Source organism: Ursus americanus, chromosome 12 (assembly GCF_024610735.1).
Source record: "Ursus americanus isolate L20-20 chromosome 12, mUrsAme1.1.p, whole genome shotgun sequence".
Taxonomy (NCBI): domain Eukaryota; kingdom Metazoa; phylum Chordata; class Mammalia; order Carnivora; family Ursidae; genus Ursus; species Ursus americanus.
In genome coordinates, this window is record NC_142138.1 from 13,763,812 (window position 1) to 13,777,215 (window position 13,404).

At 43.0% G+C, this 13,404-nt stretch overlaps 1 protein-coding gene across 3 annotated transcripts in view; it reads left to right on the forward strand.

The window, feature by feature from the left end:
• Positions 1–13,404, forward strand: part of C8A (complement C8 alpha chain) — a 62,618-nt gene that overhangs the window by 11,643 nt on the left and 37,571 nt on the right. For all 3 annotated transcript variants that reach the window (XM_087865920.1, XM_045802236.2, XM_087865919.1), the window contains exons 2-4: positions 4,619–4,721; positions 10,038–10,182; positions 11,151–11,298. In XM_087865920.1, coding sequence (XP_087722046.1) covers positions 4,619–4,721; positions 10,038–10,182; positions 11,151–11,298 — 396 coding nt within the window. The remainder of the gene's footprint in view (positions 1–4,618; positions 4,722–10,037; positions 10,183–11,150; positions 11,299–13,404) is intronic.

Genomic DNA, 13,404 nt, shown 5'->3' on the forward strand with positions numbered 1-13,404 from the left:
GAAGCACCCCTTTTCCTACACGAGGGTGAAAATTGTGCCATTGGTCACAGCAGAGGCTGCCTGGCTCTCGGAAGTTATGGTGATACTGGTGGTTACAGACAATCTTCCTACAGTCTTTGCTCAGTGGGCTGACCAGGCTCTAACACTGCAGTAGCAGCAGTGATGCGGTGGGAAGAAGCTCAGGCTTGGAGCCAGGCAAGCTTGTGGCTTGTCCACCTCACTCTGTGTGACCTGGACAAGCTCTTTAACCTCTGAGAAGGCAGCATGGGGTAACGGGAAGAGCATGGCCTTGGAGACAGGCCCGTTTCTACCTTCTACCTGTGCTGCCCTGGGCAAGGCTCTCACTTTCTCAGTTCCGTTGGCTCACTTGTAAAACGAGGAAGCAGCAGCCTGATGAGGAAATGAACATGGGTTCTGCCATCAAACCAGCTAAGTCAAATTCTGCCTTTGTCACCCTTGGGCTCTGACTTCTGGGATTACTTAGCTCTTAGGAATCTCAGCGTTCTCATATATAAATGGGGCAAATGGTATTTACCCCCTAGGATCATTATAGGGTTTAAATGATGAGATAATCCATGGAATATTCTAACATGAAATAACAAAAGCCAACCTTTCACAAGTACTTCATGAGCATTTTAACATATTTTCAATAACTCCATTAGGTAATGTTGTTTTGAACATAGTTAAAAATTTCCCCAATAGATGGGAAAGCTGCAGCTCAGAGGTGTTGAGTAACTTGCTCCCGTTTTCAAGGTCAAGAGGTGGCAAGATTCGAAGTTAGTCCTCTCACCCTGAACCCCATGTTCTTAACCACTGGGCTTTCTGCAACTCTCACTCTTCTAAAAAAATTGTTAGTGCTCCTGATTCTTTAAAAAGATAAACACAACTGACCAACTTTTAGCTGGACTCATCAAGAAAAAAAGAGAGAGAACCAAAATGGATAAAATCAGAAGTGAAAGAAGAGAAGTAACAACTAACACCACAGAAATACGAAGGATTATAAAAGACTACTACACAAAATTACATGCCAACAAATTGAACAAGCTAGCAGATATGGATAAATTCCTAGAAATCAACCATCTTCCAAAACCGAATCAGGAACAAACAGAAAATCTGAACAGACCGATTACTAACAAACTTGAACCAGTTACCAGAAAACTCCAACAAAAGTCCAGGACCAGATAGATTCACAGGTGAATCCCACCAAACAATTAAAGAAGAGTTAATACCTATTCTCCTCAAACTATTTCAAAAAGTAGAAGAGGAAGGAAAGCTTCCAAATACACTCTACAACGCCAGCATTACTCTGATACCAAAACCAGACAAAGACAGCACGAAAGAAGAAAAGTACAAGCCATCCCTGATGAACGCAGATGCAAAAATCCTCAACAAAATATTAGCAAACCACATCCGACAACACATTAAAACGATCATTCACCATGACCTGGTGGGGTTTGTTCCAGGGATGCAAGAACAGTGCAATATTCACAAATCAGTCAACATGCTACGCCACATTAACAAAATGAAAGATAAAAATCATACGATCATTTCAATAGATGCAGAAAAGGCATTTGACAAAACTCAATATCCATTAATGATAAAAACTCTCAACAAAGTGGGTTTAGGGGGAACATACCTCGACCTAATAAAGGCCATATATATCAAGCCCACAGTTAACAGCATACTCACTGGTGAAAACGGAGAGCTTTTTCTCTAAGCTCAGGAACAAGACAAGGATGTCCACTCTCATCACTTTTATTCAACACAGTCCTAGAAGTCCTAGTCAGAGCAATCTGTCAAGAGAAAGAAATAAAACATATCCAAATTGGTAAGAAAGAAGTAAAACTGTCACTATTTGCAGATGACATGATACGAAGACTCTACCAGAATACTATTAAAAGGAATAAATTCAGTAAAGTTATAGGATACAAAATTAATGTACAAAAAATGTTCGCTCTCCTCTGTAATTGTGTCTCTAAAATTAGAATAACTCGATCCACAATAGGATTGATATAGAATTAAAAGAGATAATTTGTATAAACCCATCAGCATCACACTGGCATACAGTATTGTTAAGTTGTTAAATGTGTTGTTAAAATGTCCCTACTACCCAGAGCAACCTACAGATTTAATGCAATCCCTATCAAAATACAAAGATAATTTTTCACAGAGCTAGAACAAATAATCCTAAAATTTGTATGGAACCACAAAAGACCCCAAAGAGCCAAACCGATCTTGAAAAAGAATAACAAAACTGGAGGTATCATAATCCCAGGTGTCAAGATATACTACAAAGCTATAGTGATCAAACAGTATGGTACTAGCACAAAAATGGACACCTACATCAACAGAATGGAATAGAAAGCCCCGAAAGAAACCCACGCTTTTACGGTCAATCAATCCACAAGAAAGGAGGCAAGAATACACAATGGAAAAAAGACAATCTCTTCAACCAATGGTGCTAAGAAGGCTGGACAGCTACATGCAAAAGAATAAAACTGGACTACTTTCTTATATCATACACAAGAATAAACTCAAATGGATTAAAGACCTAAATGTCAGTCCTGAAACCATAAAATTCCTGGGAGAAAAAATAGGCAGCAATCCCTTTGACATCAGCTGTAGAAACATGTTTCTAGATATGTCTCTTTGGCGAGAGAAACAAAAGCAAAATGAAACCACTGGGACCACACCAAAATAAAAAGTGTTTGCACAGTGAAGGAAATTGTCAAGAAAACAAAAAAGACAGTCTACTGAATGGGAGAAGATATTTGCAAATTATATATCAGATAAGGAGTTAATATCCAACACCAACTCAACACCAAAAAACTAAATAATCTAATTAAAAGTGGATAGCGGATATGAATAGATGTTTTTTCAAAGAAGACACACAGGCACATGAACAGATGACAATATCACTCATCCACAAGGAAATGCAGATCAAAACCACAACGAGATAGCACCGCACAGCAGTCAGAATGGCGAAATAAAAACACAAGAAACAACAGGTGTTGGCGAGGATATGGAGGAAGAGGAACCCTTGTGCACTGTTGGTGGGAATGCAAGCTGGTGCAGCTGCTGTGGAAAATAGTATGGAGGTTTTTCAAAATATTAAAAATAGAATTACCGTATGATCCAGCAATTCCACTAGTATCTACCCAAAGAAAACGAAAACACTGATTTGAAAATATATATGCACCCCTATGTTTATTGCAGCATAAGAGCCTAGATATGGAAGCAACCCAAGTGTCCATCAACAGATGAATGGATAAAGATGTTGTGTGTGTGTATATATGTGTGTGTGTGTGTGTGTATACACAAATATATAAAAAACAGATTATTACTCAGCCATAAGAAAGAATGAAATCTTGCCATTTGCAACAACAAGGATGGAGCTGGAGAGGATAATGCTAAGTGAAATAAGCCAGCCAGACAAATACTATTGATTTCACTGATGGGTGAAATTTAAGAAACAAAACAAATGAACAAAGAAAAAAAAAGGAAAAGGGAAAAGAACAGGCTCTTAAATACAAAGAACAAACTGGTGGTTGCCAGAGGGGAGGTGGTGGGAGGAGGAGTGAAACAGATAAAGGGGATTAAAGCACATTTATGTCGATGAGCACTGAGTAATGTACAGAATTATTGAATCATTCTATTGTACACCTAAAACTAATATAACACTGTACGTTAATTATACTTGAATTTAAATTTTTTTAAAAAAATTAAAAAAAAAAGATAAAAAATTCAACATCTGATTGGCCCTAAAGAAGAAGGAACTCCTGCCTTTTGCAACAACATGGGTGAACCTGGAGGACATTATGCTGAGTGAAGTCAGGCAGACAGAGAAAGCCAGTGTTGCATGATCTCTCTTATCTGAAGAAGCATAACTCACAGAACTAGAGTAGGATGGTGGCTACAAAGGGGGACATGGGAGGGGTTGGCCAAGGTGTACCCATTTTCAGTTATAAGATGAATAAGCTCAGGGGATCTAATGTACAATATGGCGACTACAGTTAATAGCATTGTACTGTGTACTTGACATTAGCCAAGAGAGGAGATCTCTAGATCTCACCACACACACACACGCACACACACACACGTAACCGGGTGAGGAGATCTCTAGATCTCACCACACACACACACGCGCGCACACACACACACACACACACACACGTAACCGGGTGAGGAGATCTCTAGATCTCACCACACACACACACACACACACACACACACGTAACCGGGTGAGGAGATCTCTAGATCTCAACACACACACACACACACACACACACACACATAACCGGGTGAGGAGATCTCTAGATCTCACACACACACACACACACACACACACACACACACACACACACACACGTAACCGGGTGAGGGAATAGCTGTATTAAGTGGTAATCATTTCACAATGTATGTGAAACCATAGCATCGTCCATCTACAGCATATATAATTTGTGTCATTTATATGCTCAACAAAGCTGGGGAAAAATCCATCTGCTTTCATATTAATAAGCTACCTTCATATTAAAAGACCTTTTAGAATTTATAACAAACTAAAAATGATCATAATAAGAATTTTAAAAACTGAAGCAGAGGTCTCTCCTCTTTCTAGGAGAGTAAGTCGGGCTGTTCCGAGCTCCAGTGCCTCGGCAGTTAGCTGTCAGCTCAGCAACTGGTCGGAGTGGACGGACTGCTTTCCCTGCCAGGACAAAAAGGTAAGACATGCGTGACCGGTTTGGGAGCCTTAATATTGGAACGGTGTACCAGGCATTTACGTGAAGATACACAGGCCTATAAATTTGAGGTCTGGGGAGACAGCAGGTCTAGAAATAGATATTTGGAAGCCATGGGCACATGGATGGTGGAACTTTTTCTGATTTTGTTTATAAGCCATTATTGGGCGAGGCTGCAAAAGATATGTATGTTAAGGTTTGTCTGCAGAGAGGTGGCCATTCAGACATGGGCACACTGATCCCTGTGGTCTTCCTGGGTCCTGGTCAACCTGTTGCCCTCCAGTGATGGCCATCGAGAGGGGCTAATGACCTGTGGGGAGCTGAGATAAGCCAGAGAATGTTCCGGAGGATTCTACTTTCATGGATTAAAAAGACGGACATACCCAAGGAACAGACATGAGTCTATCTTGCCTGCTGACATGGTTTTGAATAGTCCAAAATGGTCACTAAACCTAGTGGCATCTCAAGGGAAGAAGGACTTTGGGAGCACCCACTCTGTTAGAGAGGAGCATTAAAATTCTGATCTTGTTCAGGACCACTGGCTCATGGTGATGATTCAAGGCAGACTAACTTCTGTTCTATTTTGTTGCTATTTTAAAATCTCTACAGACAACACATGCCTTTACTGGATGCACCCAGGGTGGGATGCGTCCGGGCTCCCACCTCTCCTGGTTGGTAGACCACTGCCTAAACCATGTGTATTGGCACATGACTGTCAAGTCTAAGTGTTTAAGCTCTGATTCTTCAGTTTAGATTCTGGCTTTGCACCTTATTTGTTGTGTTACTTTGGGTGTATAGTTTATCCTCTCTGTGCCTCTGATTCCTTATCTATAAATGCAAGTAGTAATAATACTTATAGCACAGAGTTATTATGAGCATTAAATGAGTAAGGTATGCAGAGTGCTTTTCACGGCACCTGGTATACAACAAGTGTTCAATAAATCTTAGCTGTTTTTATAATTACTATCTGTGTCCCCCTCTCCAACCAACTCCCACTGCCTGAATCAAGACCTGCTTTTCTCTCAGCTGAGCTTCTGCGGAGCAGAGCATGCTGGTGGTTCTCCTGCCTCCAGACCCGCTCCTCAGTTAGCTGCCGGGCTACTCTGTGTAGGTCTGATGTGCCGCTCGGAATCACATGGAATTCAAAATCATTACAGATGGAAACACAATTTGGACTGAGCCTATTCAGCGTCTAAGCCTGAAATTATTTATTCTGCCTCTCCTGTTTCTGAGATATGCCAAGGAATCCTAGACTGCACTGTGCAAAAATATCTAGCTCCCCGGATCTCATCCTGCTTGGATAGCCTATGTTAGTTTTCTAAATCTGTTGTAACAAATTGCCACAAACTGGGCTGCTTAAAACAACAGAAATGTATTCTCTCACAGTTCTAGGGGGCAGAAGTTTGGCAGGACCACGCTCCCTCTGGAGGCTCTAGGGGAGAATCTGTTCTTTGCCTCTTCTGGCTTCTGGTGGCCATCGGCAATCCTTGATTTGTGGCCAATCTCTGTCTGCGGCCGCGTTACCCCCTCCTCTTCCGTGTGTCTCCTTTGTGTGTCTGTGCTAAATCTCCCTCTGCCTTTCCCTTATAAGGACACTGTGATAGTATGTAAGACCTACCTGGAGAATCCAGTATAATCTCCTCATTTCAATTATTTCTTAATAATATCTGCAAAGACCTTTTTTCCAAATAAGGTCACATTTATAACTTGCAAGGGCTGAGACTTGATTTCTTTGCATGGCCATTACTTAACTTACTATACATCCTAAACTATATCTATTTTTCCTCATGTGTTGCAGTTCAGATAGCAGGTAGCACAGGTGAATGGCTTACTATTTAAACCAGAATTGAATTACTCCCTTCATGACTCGGAAAGACACACGTGTCTTCAAAATAATCCTTAAAATCATGAAATTCTGTTAATTACTGAAGTGAAAGAACATCCCTAATTTCTTCTTATTAATATGTCTTTCCCCCCTCTCAAAACCACCCAAACAAAGATGTGCATTTCTGGAAAGAAACATCATCGAGTAGCTAGAAAAGAAAATTATGTCTTAATGATACCAACACAGGCACCAGCACGGAGACGTCCCTGAGGGAGTGTCTGCACGAACCTCTCTGCAGCGCAATGTCTTCATTATTTGATAACAACCGAGAAAATGGGGAGTCGGTGAGCATGAACCTCATGTCTGCACCAGCATTCCAATTCAGAGACCACAAGAAGGATGATGATGGCATTTATAGTTACCATTTATTAAATAGTTTCTATATATCAGGCACTGTGCTAATGCTTTAATAAATTGTCTTAGTTGACTTTCATAGCCAACTGTAAGTGATCGATAGATACCATTGTCCCTTCTGCTAGGTCACCATAAAGAAAGAGGCACAGCCTAGACTTAACACTTGGTCAGTCTGATTCCAAAACATCCATGCGCCTGACCACCTCACTCTACTGCCTCCCCCCGAACTCTGTGGAGAGTCATAAGTGATCTCAGTGGCCATGTAGTCCAATCCCCACTCAGCCATAAATCCTTCTGGAATAGCCCAACAGCTGGCTACAAAAATGATGTTGATGTCGATAACTATTATTACTGAGTACATGCCAGGAACCAGGCCAAGTGCTGACTTCTTCACATGTCTTATCACTAATCTTTGCAAGACTCTCAGATCTCTCCTTCTCCAGATGAGAAAACTGATGGTCAGAGATGCTAAGTTATTTACTCCGTGAGGCACAGACAGTGAGTAGCAGAACCGGAATTCCAACCCAGCTTAAAACGGGATTCAGAATAGTACTTAACCTCCTCAACTTGGGAAAATTAAGTGAGATAAAGAATGTGACGCATCCGGCCAGTAGCAAGCACTCAAATGGTAGCTACCATCAGCACCGTTGTATTGGTGACTGCAGGTCTCAAAACTCTGTGAGCTTAATGAAGAGTGAGAAGATCTGGCTCTACGTTGGTATGCTGAGCACTCCTTTATGTACTGCATATCTTGGCAAGATGTGGGAAGAGAATGAAAATATCCCAATAGTCCCAAACTGATCGTTAATTATAATCTCTTCCCATGGAGTTTACGATCTTATTAACTGGGAGGCAGGAAAAGCAAATGGACAGGTTTGCTCTTCACCTTTTTTGCAGATCTTTCTGCCATTTACAAATGAGCAGTTGAGGAGGGAGAAGCAGGCCAGAGGAGGGGGGGGGGAAGCTGCACTGCTCCACACGCACCCACTGGAATCAGCGGACGAAGGCTCCGTTGATAATGGCGGACACCACTTCTGTTTACTGAGCACCAATGATATTCCAGACACGGGGCTAGGTGCTTTCCTCATACGTCCTCTCACTTAGTTCTCGCAACACCCTGTCAAAGTGAGGGGTCGTCACATCTACTTCATATATTAGAAAACAGGAATGCAGAAAACGTTAAGTGGCTTGCTCATGGTGAGTTAGTAAGTGACTCTGGGATCTGAACCCAGTCGGTCTAAATTCTCATGCTCATGCTCTTTTACCTACAGGACACAGGTGAAAGAATCATTAGCAACTGTAATTAGTGAGGTCATCTCAGTTAACCACCTCATTTTACAGATTTGGAAACCGAGGCACAATGTACCGGCCACTGATACTTTATACAGCAAGCAAGAAATAGATTCAGGAATAAACAAACAAACAAAAAGCAGAACCAGACCTCTAAGTATAGAGAACAAACTGATGGTTGCCAGAAGGGTAGGGGGGGGGGGGAGATGGGCAAAATGGGTAAGGGGAGTGGGAGATACAGGGTTCCAGTTATGGAATAAGTAGGTCACAGGGATGAAAAGTACAGCACAGGGAATGTAGTCGATGGTATTGTAATAGCATTGCATGGTGATCGATGGTAGCTATGCTTGTGAGCATATTATAACGCAGAGAAGTTGAATCACTCCGCCGTACAACTGAAAGTAATGTAATATTGTGCACCAACTATACAAAGAAAGGAAAAGAAAAGAAAAGTAAAAAGAGAGTTAGGCTAAGAACTCATTTTCCTTATTGCTCGAACCATTGCTTTCTCACTTCATTACAAACAATCTTGAAGGACGAGGCTGAGCCAAGGCAAGAGGAAGCCGAAAATAAGGCGCTGCAAATGCCCTTCTTGCACACTGCATGGAGCTCTCCAAACAGCATGTTTCCTATTGTTATCTACTTTATCTCCTCAAGTCGACTCTAAGCTTCTTGAAGGTGGGAATGGAACCTCCTCTTTCTCCAAATACCCTAGTGTTCCGCCTCCTCCTTCTACACCAGTGTCTGAAGCTGTACAGCATATAGAAAGCAGTATCACGAAACCGCAGAGCTCCAAGATTGGTATGCATTTTTACTCTTCCTGTCCTTCCTTGAACAAATATTTGTTCATGCGCTGTCAAAGCTGGATCCAGGGACTCAGATGACGTCTCTCTCTCTTGGATGGCCTCTTTCTACATAGTAGGCTAGATGACCACTTGATGCCCACAGTTCCCAGAAACTTCAGCAGAAAGAAACTATCTTTTCTAATAGGTTCTGAAAGAAAATCTTCAGAAAGAACAATGATTGCCCTAACGTTGAGTCATGAACCAATCCCTAAACCAATCATTGCAACTTGGTGGATATGGTGCCCTGGTTGGCCTGGCCATGGTACATACCCACGGATTCCCATGACTTGGGGGGGAGGGGGTTGAGATCATCCCCACCTGAACCGTATGAAATGTGTCCCAAGGAAAGAGAGGATGCCATGAGCAGAAGTGGTACAGAGGGAAAGCAATAAACTGTTACAAAAGTGCCTCCTGCAGAGACCATAGATCAAATGTCCAATGTATGAAGCCAAATAAGACATGGTCCTCCTTCCCCGCTCTTCCCCCTATAGGCAAACTGTTCTAAAACTAGTGAGAAAGGTAGGTAAATAAGTAGACCAGGGATCACAACCTTATATGACAAGTGGGAGGCGAGAAGGAGGCGCAGGGAGTTCTAGAACATGTAGAGGAGATGGACTATGAATCATCAAAGATGAACAGGGACTCACTGGTTGAAGGGGGTGGGGAAAGTCCTTCCCAGCGAGGAAAAAGAAATATTTTGTTCAAGTCTTTCATTTGATCTTTGGAGGCCCTATTCAATATTCCGGCTGGTAATTATGCCACCTCTGGCTGAACACCATTTAGGAACACTCATCCCCTCACAAGACAGCTTTTTAGGCAGCTCTCAATCATTAGACAGTTAGTCCTTCTGTTGAGCTGAGACCTGCTGGCACAAATCTTGTTTGATTGATAGACATGAATGTGTCTGGTTCAAATCCGATTTAGTACCGATACCGGAGCCTCCTGCAGCCAAGCAAGTTTGGGGGAACCATCTGCAGTGGCGATGTCTGGGATCAAGCCAGCTGTCACAGTCCCACAGCTTGTCTAAGGCAAGCACAGTGTGGACAGGATTTCCAGTGTAAGGAGACAGGTGAGTAGCATTCCAGCGGGATAACAGCTGCGCCCTGTCAAACGGAATGTGCAAAACAGTCACCCAGGAGCTTGTGAGAATGCCGACTCCTCAGCTCTTCCCCTAGAAATGGTCTTTCTGTAAGTTTGGGATGGGGCTCAGGAAATTGCATTTTAAGCCAACCCAGTAGCCCAAGTAAATTTAGTGTTTGTAGAAATATCTGTTGATTCGTTTAGAAAAGGTACAATGTACTCATTCATCCGTTCATTGAGTGAATATCGACGGAGCACGTACGTGCCAGGCAGCGTACTAGCTGCTGGTGACATGAAGGTGAAAAGATAACGTGCCTGACCTCGAGGTACTCCTCATCTCTTTGGGAGAGAGACCTACAAGGAGTCGGTGACAATAATGTGGGAGAGCCAGTGTAATGGCCCTTTCTGGGAGGGGATGCCCACATCAGTGTTGGGGAGTCAGGTCAGGCTTTAAAATGGCACTTGAGCGGAGACTTAGAAAGTAGCAATAAAATTGCTTGGAGAAAGAATGTGCAAACACACACAGGGATTTAGGGACTGGCGATACGTGTAGAACGATTGCAGGACAGGGCTTTGGGAAGAAAGGCAGGGGGTGGGTCCAGTAGGGTACTGGGGACCAGACCATGGCATTTGGAAGAACGGGAATGGGAGCCACAGAAGGGCAGGGGCATGACATGGCCACACTGACATTTTAGAAAGATCACAGGAGCAGCCACATGGAGGATGAATTTTAGAGGGGAGCCTGCTGCAGGGCCTGAGCTGGAGGGTTGGGGGGTTCAGGTGGGAGACAGAGGGGCTGGAAGGAGGGCAGGGGCAGGGAGGATAGAGAGATGATCATGGAGAGAGGTGAGGGGTTGTTTCGGAAGTGGGATGGATTTGGTGATTCTGGATGTAGGTCACGGGGAGAGGAAGGAGCCTGGGAGGCTCTGGAAGCATCTACAGTCTCTTCTCTGTCAGGTCGCTGCCTGAAACGCCACCTGGTGTGTAATGGAGACAAAGATTGTCTCGATGGCTCTGACGAGGATGACTGTGAAGATGTCAGGGTCCCTGAAGATGACTGCAGCCTGTATGAGCCCATTCCAGGGTCGGAGAATGCAGCCTTGGGGTGAGTCCTGCTCTCGCGCTGTTTGGGCGCCGGGAATGGTTGCTCTTCAATTGTGAGTATTATTTTGAGGACAGAAGAGGGTCTGTCTGCAGTGCGTCCAGTGAGGCCACTCTCACTGTCCCCTGAGGTGGCACACTGGTCCCCTCAGGCTACTATGACAAAATGCTACACACTGAGTGGCTTGTAAGCAACAGAAACTTATTTCTCATAGTTCTAGAGGCTGGAAGTCTGAGGTCAAGGGATGGCGGGGTTGGCTGCTTCTGAGCCACTCTCCTTGGTTTCTCAGTAGCCTTCCTTCTGTGTGTGTCTGGGTCCTAATCTCTTTTTGTTTTTTAAAGATTTTATTTATTTGAGAGGGAGAGGGTGAGAGAGAACAGAAGGAGGGGCAGAGGGAGAGAGAGAATCTCAAGCAGATTTCTTTCTGAGCACAGAGCCCCACAGGACCCCGAGATCATGACCTGAGCCAAAATCCAGAGTCAGATGCTTAACTTACGGAGCCACCCAAGTGCCCCCTAATCTCTTCTTATAAGGACAGCAGTCACATTAGGGCCCCCCCTAATGGCCCCATTTTAACTTGATTACCTACACAAAGACCCTCTCACCAAAATACAAATTCTGAGGTTTTGGGGTCCAGGACTTCAACATCTAAATGTTAAGGGGACACAATTCAGCCCCTAATACTAATTAGAGGGGATTTTGTTGATTTTGAAAGTGCCTGTGGGATAAACAGAGCAGAAGCATGAAATAGTGAGGTGTTAACTTGAGAAAAAGAATTCCCTCCTTATTGGCCGAAAGGTCGCAGACCATGACCTTGCTCTGATGTGATTCAAAGGAACATTTAAATACACTTGCCCACACTGAACACTGACACCAGCAGGATGGCCCCTCCTCCACTCCCAATAGCTGACACTTTGACTGTTTTTCATTCGGCTCAAGATCTCAGAAGCCTTTCCTGATGTCTTTTTTTTTTTTTAATTTAAGCATGTTCCAGTTTTTAAATTTTTATTTATTGCTACAGAAGTAATACATGTTGGGGCACCTGGGTGGCTCAGCTGGTTAAGCAGCTGCCTTTGGCTCGGGTCATGCATGATGCCAGCTTCCTGGGATCGAGCCCCACGTCGGGCTCCCAGGTCAGCGGGGAACCTGCTTCTCGCTCTCCCTCTGCCTGCCACTTCCCCTGCTTGTGCTCTCTCTCTCTCTCTGTCAAATAAATGAATAAAATCTTAAAAAAATATTAAATAATCAAAATAATTAAAAAAATAATAATACATGTTTGAGGTAAAACCGAAAGTCTTCCTTTGCCCTGCCCAACTTGCACCCCACCCAGTCACCCCCTCTCACTTCCCTTCCTGGGACGGACCCCTGTCAACAGTTTGGTGTAGGACTTTCAGACCATGTAAACAGTGCACTAACAATATATATTGTATGGAAGATATGCCTATATGTACTGTGACAATAGACGTGAGTGTATTTTACATACATGGGATCATACTACACATTTTGTGTGTTGACTTGCTTTTCTTTCTTAATAATATACTTTGAAGATTTCCTCCCATATTTTCTATTCTTTTTCTAAGCAATATAGTGTTCTATACCAGGGGTCAGCACACTATGGCCTGAAGGCCAAATTCAGCCTGTTGCCTGTTTTTGTAATTAAAGTTTTATTGGGATACAGCTTTCACCCTGGAATGATGGGAGTTGAGTATTTGCAACAAAGACCTATGGCCTGTAAAGACTAACATATTTAATATCTGGCCCTTTATTAAAAAAAAAAAGTTGCTGACTCTTCTCCCAAGGTATAACTACATGAAAATTTGACTACTTCCTATTGAAAGATAATTAGATTGTTCCCGTTATATCCTCTTATAAACAATGCTGCAACGAACATCCTTGTACATTATTTTTGTACATGTATTTCTGCACAGATTTCCAAAAAGTGGAATTTCTCTATGTCTTTTCATTTTCACTGGGGCTTCCGCAATCAGCTTTTCTAAAGATACATACATAGGCTTAGTAACCTTTTATGCTTAGAGGTTATAGTATTATCTAAGGACTAATTATTCCTTTGAGTTTTTGTTTGGCCCACCAGAGAGCCTATATTTATAA